Source organism: Crotalus tigris, unplaced genomic scaffold (genome assembly GCF_016545835.1).
Source record: "Crotalus tigris isolate CLP2741 ecotype Arizona unplaced genomic scaffold, ASM1654583v1 scf7180000017666.379230911805:20528666, whole genome shotgun sequence".
Lineage (NCBI taxonomy): Eukaryota > Metazoa > Chordata > Lepidosauria > Squamata > Viperidae > Crotalus > Crotalus tigris.
Window position 1 is genome coordinate 16,466,733 of NW_024096552.1, and position 13,132 is coordinate 16,479,864.

Genomic DNA, 13,132 nt, shown 5'->3' on the forward strand with positions numbered 1-13,132 from the left:
TACCAGTATGGAGTTCTCATTCCTGAAGTAACCTGAAGCAACTTTGCATTACAAGAAACAAGGAAGGGAAAACCTGCAGAACTTGGCTTCCGAATCACCAGAGCAAATAAAGTGTCCAGATTCTGTGTAACAAAATAATGTTCTATGTGTTTTTCCTTTCCCCTCCAGACTTATCTACCTGCACGTCGTCCCAAAAAAGCACAGAGCAGGCTGCATACGTTCTACTCTAAGGCATGTGGCAGTGGTGGGATTCAAATATGTGAACAACCGGTTCTCTGTGTAGATGCCTCTTCCAGAAGTCCATTCTGGGCCTGGGCAACAAAAATTTAGCTACTGGTTCTGCCCAAGTGGTACGAACCGGCTGAATCCCACCACTGGCGTGTGGCTAGGAAAAAGGCAAGCCATTGCCCAACTATCTCCAATGTTTTGGAGGATTTTTTTTTTCCTGCAGGTCCCACTCTGTTTTAATTCATTTGTGAACTCAATCATTTTGCCAGCCTTTGTTCCTCCATGCCAAGTTTGGCCATCATCTATTCTAGTTTTGGCAAGCTATCATTCTGGCAAACATACAGAAGGATCCCAAGGGCTGGCCTTTATTCTGTCAGGTTGGAAAGAATAAAAAGTATCAAACAACTATTTGCACAATGGAATTCAATCATCTGTTTTTTTTAATCCATTTGGAAAAAAGTAATAGATAGCTCTTCTTCCTATGTTTCTCATCATAATTTGTTAACAATTACAAAATAGTTGTTCTCAACCAAGCTAACCAGTGCAGTCATTCCATCTATTTTTATTCATGTAACTATTAGCTGCTCTACCTCAATTTCCAGTGATTTCTTCCATATGTTAATTAATGGTACAGTACACGACCAAGTTCTGTTGTTTCTGTTATAACAATTCCAGAGACACTGTTTTACCAATGCAGTCTTCAGTTCTTAATTTTTATCATGCTTATTTAAGATTGAGGGTTCAGAAATACTGTTCCATAATTATACCTCAAGTAGTGATAATACATTAATGGAAAGTGGAATAGCATCTAATTGAATCAAAATATTTGGTGGAAATTTATTTTATTTTATTTTTAGCCAAATGTCACTAATATTACTGCAACCAGGTGATAGTTCCAAGCCCAAATTTCCCTAATAATTTCTAACATGAAATTAGTTTAAATCATGATACAGAGATGGAATTTGTTTATCTTGCTATCAGCACTAACTTCTTGATTTACTAATCTATGGCCAATTTTCATCACTATTGCTCAGTTAGTAAGTTATGCATCAATCAACATGACAACATAAAATATCTTAAATCTTTTAAGAAGAAATTAGACAACCATTTGTCTGAAATGGTATATGGTTTCCTGCTTGAACAGGGGGTTGGACTAGAGCAGTGGTTCTCAACCTTTCTAATGCCGTGACCCCATAATACAGTTCCCCATGTTGTGGTGACCCCCAAGTGGGTGTGGCCACCAATAAGAGGGAGTAGGACAGCTAGGGAAAAGGGGGAAAAATGGCGGACAGTGTGGTTTGGCGACCCCCGTGAAATGGTCATTCGACCCCAAATGGGGTCCCGACCCACAGGTTGAGAACCACTGGACTAGAGGATCTCCAATGTCCCTTCCAACTCTGTTATTCTGTTATCCAGATTCTCTGCTGATTTAACCCAGGGTTTTGTTTCAGGCATACTGTATATTATATGGCCTTGAACATGTGTGAATATAATACAGAGTCCTATTTTTACTCTGCACTGTTTCTGATGGAATCTGATCCACACTTTCAGGATGAGCCCAATAAAAGCTACTAGTAACTACTGGAGAGATCTAGCTTTTTTATAGTAAGAAAGGAATTTAATTGAGAATAAATTCAATTCAGGAAAAATGAGATAACATACACCAACTCTTGAAATTATATCAAATAAAATGGGTATGAAAGTATAGCTCATTAACTTCTTTCAATATATACTATTTTATCTGAGCCCCATTATACCCTGAAATACTACAATTGGATCCTGATGTACTAAGATTGTTGTTTTCACTGATGACACATGGCAGGTTTGTGCAAAAAAATAATAATAATTGGGTTTATTGTGTCCAGAGTATTCAAAGAATTTAAGAATATAAAGCATTTGGAATGGGGGTGTAATTAATATTACATTGTGGGTTTTGGGGGAGCGGGGGTGGTCTAATGTCAATTTTGAAAAATAATAGATTTTCTCATATATCCGTTACAAACATACAAGTAGGGACAGCATATGTTCCCGTAACGCTGGGTTTCATATTATTTTTATAACTGCAAGACCAAATTCTGTATCATAGATTACAATAAAGACATGAAAATTTAACAATAATCTTTTCATTCTGAATAAAACTCATGCCAACATAGTGCCAATTTCTCACTCCCTAAATGTCCAGGGTCCCAAGGCCAGATTATAGATTTTGCTACATACTAGTTTTGTTTTGTTAACATCTATGTTGGGATGATAAAAGATTGGGAATGAGAAGACAATGATGGTTGCTCAGGTTCTTGGCAACTTTAAATTGCTGGGGTGGGAATTAAGATAGATACCATCTGTCAAGGTGTTTTGGCTTGGATAAGTGGTTACATCACCATTATGTACTAAGACAAAAATTTCTGTAGCAAACAAACCAACAAACGGATTAGAAATAAAACAACTCATCTACATGTGTTGAAACTCTGTTTACCGAATAAACTGTTTTAATGGGAGAATTAAAAGGTAAAGGTAAATATTCCCCCTGTCCAATCATATCCAACTCTAGGGGACAGTGCTCATCTCTGTTTCTTAGCTGAGGGAGCCAGCATTGTCCAAAGACACTTCTGTGTTTATGTGGCTAGCATAACCATGTGCCGAGATGCACAGAACACTGTTACCATCTCACTGAAGTGGTACCTATTAATCTACTCACATGTGCCTGCTTTAGAACTGCTACGGTAGGTAGGCAGGAGCTAGGGCAAGTAACGTGAACTCACCCCATTGCACAGTGCTCAGGGCTTGAACCTGGGCTGCTAGATTTCCAGCTGACAAGCTCAACATCTTTAACTGCTGAGCCATCATGCCCCCCAATGTGAGAATTAGAAAATGATAAATTAACTTTCTTTTCCTAACATTGATTGTTATAACTTTTCTTCAGTTTATGGCTACAAGTCCAAGAATATATGATAGCATTCCCTTTTTTTGAAAGTTAACTAAAACCTAGTTCTCACAGAAATTATAAATTTGTGCCTAGGTTACAACAGTTCTTGCTATTGGACGAATTCATATGACTGAATGCCCCGTCACTGAACAATAAGCACTTTTGATTCACATAGTCCAGATATTGAAATCTTTCCATGACATCTATGGAAGATTTGATACCAACTCACTGAGCGCTTACCTGGAGTGACAAATCCAACATAGGTTAACCATTCTAGTGCATTGTAGGCCTAAAGATGAGGAACCTAAGAAAAGGAAGGCAGGGATTCCTTCTAATCTTGAAATACAATGTGTCTCTTGGATTTCTCCCTCTTCCCTTGGCTTGATGGATTTACTTAACTATCAAACCCAGCTGTGGTTCAGGGACATTGCTTACTTTTTCTATAATCCTCTACCTCTCCAAGACCTAAACCAACCTTTCCGGCAGGAACCTGGATTGAAACTTGATGAAAACAAACTATTAGAACATTCCAATGGATTGGACCAGATCAATAAATAGTTGTTCATGCTCAGAGTGAAACAACAAAAAAATACTATGCATGCGCGTGCGCGCGCACACGCACACACACACACACACACACACATACACACTTTCTGACCCTCATCTTGTGCAAATGAATTCAAACATTTGTTATCTCCCATTACACGGAACAGCATGTTTAGTTTTCCATGTCTGGTTTTATTTTAAAAAGTAAAATCCAGAAACAGCTTATGGTAAAGTTATTCTTGGATCCTAGTGCTATCTGGTAAGATGCTTCAGCTTTATGTAGTCAGTGACACATGGAATGAAATTACATGGTTTCTCCCATCACCACCCAAGCTGTAGCCCTCATGGCCATAATCATACCCCAACACTGAAAACTCAAAAATATATAATAGAAATAATAATAATCCAGCCTAGGTTGATTTTTGTGGAGGTTTCTCAAATGTTTTTAATCCTATAATTATGGACAGGATCTCATTTCACTTCTTTCTTCTACATTGTGGTAAGTTTGTGCTTTTAAAGATAACACTGAAGCATAGCATATTTTACATGAAATGCTGTAATATGCAATATGATCTATTTCCAGGCTTAACCAAACTCAGCTAAATATGGTAGTTTATTGTGCTTAGACCAGCGTTTACATTAAAATACTTCTTTTCCTATATTCCTTTACTGTTATATAGAGCTTCCATACAAAATGAGTCCCTAATCTATTTTTCTTATTATGTTTAGCAACATTATGTAATATCAGACATTTCATTTCATTCCTAGCCTCCCAATTCTAAGGCCTACTCACTTGCAGGAGTCTGTATAGTAAATATATATATATATATATATATATATATATATATATATATATATATATATATATATATATATATCTTATTTTGATTGTTAATTTGAATTTAATTAATTAATTTTATTTGTTATAACCATCACTCCATTAGACCCTGGATGTCTGATGTCTGACAGCTGAATGTAGAAACTGATTCTGTTGGATAGTTAGATTTTCCATGAACATACATGTCTCTAGAATTATCTGGTAATAAATAGGGTAATGCCCTATTTATTTATGCCAATTTTGCTCACGTCTAATTTCCTAAACTGATGTACAAACTCTGATACAAACTCAGGCTTTTTATGAAAAGCAGCTCAAGTTTATGTAGTTTTTTTAAATTTAAAGTTCAGTAAGAAAAAGCCCAATAAATACCGTATTAAGTTCTGAATTTCAATTATCAACTAAGTTATCTAAGATATGAAACAAAGTTCTGAATTCTGTGTGGGTGTATAGAAGAAATATTAATTGTGTATATGTAAGAAACAAGGAAGAGCCAGTATGGTAGGGGTTAAGGCACTACAGTATATAACATATGACAAGAACCATGTGGTAAGGCAAGTTGTGTGGATGGTTCTCCTGCCATGAACTCTTATTGGAAGGTTAAGCAATGATATCATAGGGAAGCCTTATGGAATCAGCTCTATCCATGGGGTTTTATTATAACACCACTGTGTAGAACTTAAAGATTAAAGGAAGCAGTAATCATGCCGCCAACACTATAGGTGAGGGCATCCAAGAACTCTAGCCAACATTAAGGTCAGTTTGATCAATTTAAAATCAAAATCATTATGGTGGTCTGTTAAGGTATGTGTTGTGATCAGTATACAGAAAAGGATTCTGTAAGCTAAAAGTGGGAGGAAGAGGGAAACTAAGGATTGAGCAAGTGGAGCCAAAATGATCTAGGCATTACATTAGCAGCCTGGCCAAACCAGTTCCTGCCTGAGATCAACAAAGACCAAACAAAGAAGAAAACAAAAGGACAAGATTTGAAAGGTTCCACCACTTTTTTTTATGATGGTGATAATGATTCAGTTAACAGCATCTGTCAAACAATATTGCATTATCTTCCTTGTAAAACTGACTGAACTGCTAACCTGTATTAATTTTGGCATGGTTGCTGTATTTTGGAAACAATATATTTATTCTCAATAAATTTGTGATACTATAACTATTGTGTGGGACAGGGAAAGTTTTGCAAATCTCATGGCAGAAGTCATGGGCAAAGCAATTTATAATGAAAAATAAATCACTATGAAGAATAGAAAAATACCTCTAGAGAAAACTCCTGCCTTTACAGGTACTTAGAATTCTGAAGATGTACAACATATTTCACTATAAACTAATGCCATCCAAGTGTTAAGTTCCTGTTAAACGTTTTGTGTGTTTGGCTTGCATAAACCCACTTACATAGTGAGAATTATGGACACAATACATGTGATCACTCTAAAGATAAATGTTGCAAATCACTTCTATAAATATGGGTTGAGTAGTCCTATTCTCCACCTTGTACAAGCACAACACAATTTAAAAAATGTCATGAGTGTTTAGGATAAATACTGCTATCCTCTGATAATAGGATAGGATAGGATAGGATAGGATAGGATAGGATAGGACAGGACAGGACAGGACAGGACAGGACAGGACAGGACAGAATAATAGAATTTTTACTGGCCAAATGTGGTTGGGCACACAAGGAATTTGTAAGGAAGTAATGATTAGAAAGCAAATATGGATTGCTATGCAACATCAAAGAAGAAAATATTATGGAAAGCAAACAAGAAACAGGAGGAGGAACTGAGAATTATCACAGTGGCACTCTGAATACTTATTTCTAAATAATTCTATTAAGATCAAATTCTTTGAATTCATTTCTGTCTTAGCTATACTAAGTTGAACTTCACAACATTTCAGTTAACTTGTTCACTGATTTCAGTGTTGAAATACAATGTATGTAATTTCTGATCCAATTTTCTCTGTCAGAATAAGTGAGCTAAGAGGATAACAGATTAAATTTCTATTCACTGCTTTGCATTTTTGTGAGGCAATTAGAAAAAAACCCATCATCTTGTACTAATAATATTTCATTTGAACAAAAATATATTAAACAGGCTTTATGCATGTGCTCATGTAGTAATCTGAAGAGCTTAGTGAAATTTTCTACTATAAATCACTGCTAAAGAATTTTATAAAGATGGTATTATTCAATTAATCGTAGTATTTATATATATGTTAGTAAAATGGATGGGTTTTCCCATAATATTCTGAATTTTACCCATTCTCACTTCAGCATAGTCTAGTATAAAATGTGACAATTCACATATCTTCAGAACTTACTGTTTTAATTGTAATTTCTTCAGAGGTTACTGTTTTAAGTAATTTTGGATGAAAAATATGACCTACCATAATATTGCCTTTTAATTTTATTCATTTCAGAGTCATTTTGACAGATTTATAATGAATAATGAATTTCAACCTATAATAGGTGTTATACTTCAGAAGAAGCATGTGTATATATGAATATTTTACTGGACACAATCAGAGAAATGGTAAATATCTTAGAAGGTGGGAGAATGATCTTTAAAATATTTTCACACATAAAGCAAGGCATTCTTCAGTTTCTTTGTAATGCAAAATATAAAGCCTACATTACCTGCAACATTCATTCACATTGCAAAATGTGTCTCCTTCACCTTCCCTTCTGCATTAACATGGTAAGAGGCTATTCAACAGACTGCAAAAATCCCTCAGTGGTGATTTAAATTTTATAGATGAAAATCAGCATTAAGTCTGTTAAAGTACAATTTATTAATGTTTGATTTATCCTTTTAGTGTTATTGTAAAGCAATTCCAGATAGCATAACATCAAATACAGATTTCTAGACTAGGAATTTATATAGGTTTATGATTTGATTTGATTTAAAAGATAAAGCACTAATATTTTGTTTATGGATGAACACATGTGACTATATTAATTTAAAACAAGGTGATTGAGATGAACCAAATTTGTTACACAGAACACCTATAGCACAAGGAAGTAATAATTTATTTTTAGACAGAAAACCACAACCAGAAATAAAGGGAGATGTTGCACTTTTTTTGCTTTTGTGCATCCATTTTTAGTTAACTCTTGACAACCCAGCTGATACACAATTAAGCGAATGATTAGATGTAGCATCTTTGATAGTATCTTAAGATCTGATTTCATGGAATACAAGGTGCAGCAAAACTGTTTACTTTTTCTTTACAAAGTGACTTCTTTGGAAATTGTCTTCTTATAGGCCGTTCTCCTAGTCTGATGGTGAACTAACTTTATACTGTTGATTTTGTAAGCATGGGATATTGGATATGCAAACTTTATAGTAAAATATGCAAAAAGGTCCTCATGATGGGTCTCTATTAGATCCCAAACCAGAGGCTAGAAGAAGGGGAAGGGCAGAGGTCTGGGATAACAAAGCATTGTGCAAGTGACCTCACAATTACTTCAACTCTTGTTTTGGGACTCCAATCAGAAAAGTTCTTCTTGCCTCTTTCACAACCTTATGGGTGTAAGGATGCAACATACTTTTCAGGGATCCCACCCAAATCCAGAAAATAGATCTTAATATGTGGTTGGACTGCAAGTAAAGTCAACTGAAACAATCTAGTGTTGAACATATATAAATATCCACAATGCCTAACAGTATATTTTTTGGATGAAAGTCAGTTAGTAGATTAATTTACTGGGAGGAAGATTCTTTAAAAAACATTAGAAGGGGGGGAACCTCTCATAATAATAAAGAAGCACCACCTTGATTGAGAAAAATAGGGCTAGTATCAGATTTCTGCAGTAAACATAGTATAAATGTTAAGAGAAATACCTTTAACATCTTATTTCCTTATTTTGTACAAATCAAAGTTGGAAAACTAAATAAGATACTAAACAAGATTTGATATGAAAATTTAAGTTAATTGTTAATACAGTATGTAAAGAACACATATGTACATATTAAACAGCTGGTTGCAGACATAACTATAGTATAAACATAACTATAAACAAAACCACTGTTAATATATTCTAATTTTCCCACCTACATAATTTTCCTCTGTTATTGAATGATAAATTACAGAGCTATATATCTTAATAACAAAACTTTAAGAGTTGCGGTAATCTGAAATACCCATTTCTCTTTCTCACCTGATAGGTGCAGAATTATCATTTGATTGCCATAAATAAATAAATATCTGAAAATCCAAAGTCTATCAAATCACTTTCCAAAGTTTTTAAATGCAACTTTCTGTGGTTCCTATATGACCATTTTTTAAAATAAGTTTTCTGACTATCGTAATTTTTCTGATTCAGAGTCTGGTCTACACTGTCTGTGTTTTTGTTATGAAACTAGGTTTGTCTGTGAAAGATAGAATTATTTTCTTTGCTACTGAATACAAACTGGGCTCATTGTTAAATAATAAAGAATCTGAACTTCTCAAACAACAGCCAGAGTCATCATTAGAGCGTAAAACTTTTTACAGAAGTATCATGTGTACAGCATTGTTCTCTTTGTGACAATATCATTAGCCAAGGAAGAAGCACCAAAGCAACCATGATGATTTTGAAAGCAAATTGGGACATCCAACCCATCAGGACTATTTTGCCTTCGTGAACTGTTGACAGCTTTCAAGACAATATTTTTCTTTCTTTTTTTTAAGAAATTGGATTGAAATAAGTACGGTTTCAGATTAATATCAGAGTTTTAATTCTCCTGATTAGAAGCACAGATTCATTATAAATTAAAAACATAAATGCTAAGTAGGGTAGGGTTTTATACAAGAAATAGCATTAAATACAAATATATTCTGCAAACAAAACATTCAGGCACCTTCACAATGTCAGCTGAAAGATGTGTGTCTATGCTAAAGTCAAGGATATGATTCTATTATGGAGCTGGAAAGTTTTTCAGTCAGTGCAGAAGGTGAGATAATCCCTGGCTGCACAAAGAAAAATGATAAGCCATATATGATTACAGCAGACATTTTTGTTTGATCTTATCAGAAAAAGTCACACTTACCAAGCAAATGCACATTATGCAAGGGTTGTCTGTGATAAATGGGATCTGTAGAATTTCTCCCTCATTCTCACATTTTGCAACAGAACCTATATGGAAAATTTTAAACATTAATATTACTTCCTTACTTTGCCTGTCCAGCAGCTATCTGCACTTTGCCAAAAAAACAGCTGTGCACAAGACTGCAACAAATGCTGCAGTCGTATAAATATGTAAATAGGCCCTACTGAAATTAGCAAGAGTTGCTTTTCATTTGTTATCTTATTCCTTTACTTACATCTAAAGTATAGGATTAAGTTACAGCACTCTTAATGTTGTTATTTCAAAATGAACAAAGTATCTGCTCTAAAAATTTAGAGACACCAAAAGCATAGCAGAGATTGTTATTTTTCCATAACCAACAAACACCTTTTAAATTCAATGACGATAAATATGTGTCTAATGAGATAAGTTTTTATTCCCACAAATGTTTTATTAGCCCTGTATTTTAAAGCTCAAACATTCTAAATATAATTTAGGAAAACTGTAGATCAGATATTTCTATGGACATGAACAAATGAGCATCTATTGTACCTAATTTGGAATAGATCAAGAACATGATATACTAATCTTTCTCTCTGCCAATATACTTCAGATGTAAGGAACAAGGCTCTTTAAATGCTTTGTAAATTAATTTGATTGGCAAGATATATACTGTACACATAGACATTCCCAGATTTTTTTAAAAAAATACCAACTGCTATTTTGGGAAATGCAATGCTGTACTTTTCACATTGTCTAGAACTGGAATGGTCTTGCACCAAGTATCAGGCAAATATATACTTCAGGGCAGTGTGCCTCTGTGTGTGTGTGTGTGTGTGTGTGCGCGCGCGTGCATCTTAAATCCATCACCTAGTTGAAAAGAATGCTACTTAACATAGCCTGCAGTTTTTCTGACTTGCAATGCATAATCTTTAAATTCATACAACAATAGTTTTCAGGACGCTAGGAAAGCAGTACATTCCTCCCAATGCAATTTTAGTCAAGTAGCCTCTGATGATCATGATACACAGTAGCTGTCTTCACAAGGGAGAACACTCTGAACTCCAAGCACATGTGGCAGAGCTTTCACGTGGTGCTTGGCACCAAAAGCACATTTGACATTTTAAAAAAGACTGCCTCCAAATCGGGTTGGCTGGCTTCGATCATACCTGTTTAATAACCGGGTTTCCAAATATCAAGAGAGAACCTTAGTAAATACTGTGTGTCCTTTTTGGAACATTAATTTATTCACAGCAGAGAACCGCTACCAATCATAAACCGCTGTGGCTACACATCCTCGTCTCCATGAGTGCGTACATCCTCGTTGCCCCTCGGACTGAAAATCAATGCCACGCATAATTTGTTTACGAACAACTTTTGTAGGCTTGGATGGAAAGCGCGTGCTGCTCCCCGCTTTCCCCCAGTATCCCAGCTGTTGTCCTTACCTGTCAGAAAGGAAGACGCCAGAGTCACGGGGAGTCCAAGGTAGTGCAGCCACAGCCAGCCGGCAAAGACTAGCCCTGGAGAGCTGAGCAAGGGAGCCACCGCCCAGGAGCTGCACAAGAGACAGAGCATCGTCCCCAGAGACACCCGCTCGGGTTTTTGCGCGACCGAGAGCCCGGGAGAACGTGAGGGATTGTAGGAGCGCGGCGGCGGCGAGCCGGCAGGGAAGTTGCTGCTGGGGATGTAGAGAAGGGGGGGAGACAGAGCGGGAGGAGGTAGTGATGGGAGGGTTTCTCGCGCCGCTGCTCCTGCCTCCGTCTTCGGGCCGAGCTTTGAACCGCTCTCCTGCCCACCGACCCCTCCTGAGCGGGATATGGGTGGGCGGGGAGGGGGGGAAGAGACGCCAGGCTGGGCGGGGCCGGCCGCCTGCCTGCCTGCCTGCCTGCCTGCCGCGGGAGGGACCCCTGCCTAGTGCGCTGACAGGAGCTGCCCGCTGCTACCGCCGCCGACTCTGTTCTGACCCGACTGTAGCCAGCGCCTCCCGGATCCGGCGCCCTCAGTCTCCTGCCCAGACATTGGTGAGCCGTGAGACGACCATCTCTTTGAGGGAGAGAGCAGGAGAACGGGAAAAGGCGCCGGCAGTTGGGGCTGTTACCAATTGTTGTCTTGTCTGGGGAAAGAGCCAAAACTCGCAGCTCAAGGTTCGCCCGGCTGTCCTAGCCGCGTATTTTGGCTTTTTGTTTTTTTTTGGGGGGGGGGGTATGGGAACCGTCCAGATCTTAATAAATTCGGGCGGAGAAGTGTTGAATGAAAAATTCGGGAAGCTGCAGAAAGGAATTTTTTTGCCTGCCAAAAAACTGTCTCGTTCTCATTACTGTATCATTTTCAAATTTCACGCGACCAAGGTGCGCTCTTTATAAGCAAAAGGGGTGGCAAGGCGGGAAATTTGCAAAAGAAGCTTTCACAGAGTTGCGACGAGTTCCAATCTGTGTACCTTTTGTTTGTTTAGATGAAGAAAAACGGGGGGAAGGAGATAATTAATGGCATATAATTGAATACACAAAACTTGGTTAGGGGGATTATAAATGTTTAATACCCACATCCATAAAACTACAGATGGTGAGTAGCGTTTTTCATATTGGAAAAATGAGTTATTATAAAATGTCTATTAAAATGCAAACTCTATGTGACAAAGATAATCACAACATAGAAAATATGTTGTTTGTTTTCAAGTCAGCACATGTATGCAAATACATGCAGATTTAATCAGTCAAATGAAATTCATTGTCCAACTAAAATTTCCTGATAAGATCATTGGCCTAGTCATAGGCTGAAGTATCTATATCCTGGCACCAGTGGAAAAACTATTATGTTAATGTACATTGTTTTGTTTTACCCTTAACATCCTAACCACCCTAAGAATTTATACTGAAGTGTAGAGTATAATTATACAGAAGATAAAAGTTCTGGCATAGATTACTGTTTCCATAATCTTTCTTCTCCATGTTTCTCTGATGTTTTAGATCTTACATGCCATTTTACAGAAGGTTTAAAAAGTCACACAATAGTGCAGCAATCAGAAATGCAGCTGAGTGTGCATTACATAGTAATCCTCAGGAAATATTCAGTTCCTGAGCCACTTTACCCAACTGTTCGGTAAAGTCATTCATCCACTCTTATCATCATCATAAGCACATATTATAATGTCACATGCTACCAGGTTGGGAACAGGTCACTATATATTTTCTGTTCATTTATTTGTGGTTTGGTTTAAGAACAAATATGATTTCAAGGTGGCTTCCAATACTATAATTCTATGATCAACCTTAAAAACTTATTAGAAAGTATAGAGGAAAAAAATGAATAGTAATTTTACAGAAAAATATACTAAATATACTATTTTTTAAAATGTACAAAACACAGTGATTTCAAAGAAAAACTATTAATTACGTAAGGCTGGATTTTTCAAATTTTTCTACAATTCTGTGAATGTATAAATGAAATTGAGCAACATTTTGCAATCTCCTTTGATGCATATGAAGACTAATCATTCAGTAATAAGATTATAGTAAACTATTTTGTTGCTGATCTACC

At 36.5% G+C, this 13,132-nt stretch overlaps 1 protein-coding gene across 5 annotated transcripts in view; it reads right to left on the reverse strand.

Annotated features, from left to right (window-relative positions):
- Nucleotides 1–13,132, reverse strand: part of BMPER (BMP binding endothelial regulator) — a 277,236-nt gene that overhangs the window by 238,461 nt on the left and 25,643 nt on the right. Inside the window, exons 1-2 of one of the 5 annotated variants that reach the window (XM_039336813.1) lie at nucleotides 11,041–11,778; nucleotides 9,578–9,663 (exon numbers count right to left, since the gene is read on the reverse strand). In XM_039336813.1, the coding sequence (XP_039192747.1) occupies nucleotides 9,578–9,663; nucleotides 11,041–11,170 (216 nt within the window). In that variant the 5' untranslated portion in view covers nucleotides 11,171–11,778. Of the gene's footprint in view, nucleotides 1–9,577; nucleotides 9,664–11,040; nucleotides 11,780–13,132 lie in introns of those variants that run through there. The other 4 variants (XM_039336812.1, XM_039336814.1, XM_039336816.1 and 1 more) reach the window with 4 other exon arrangements.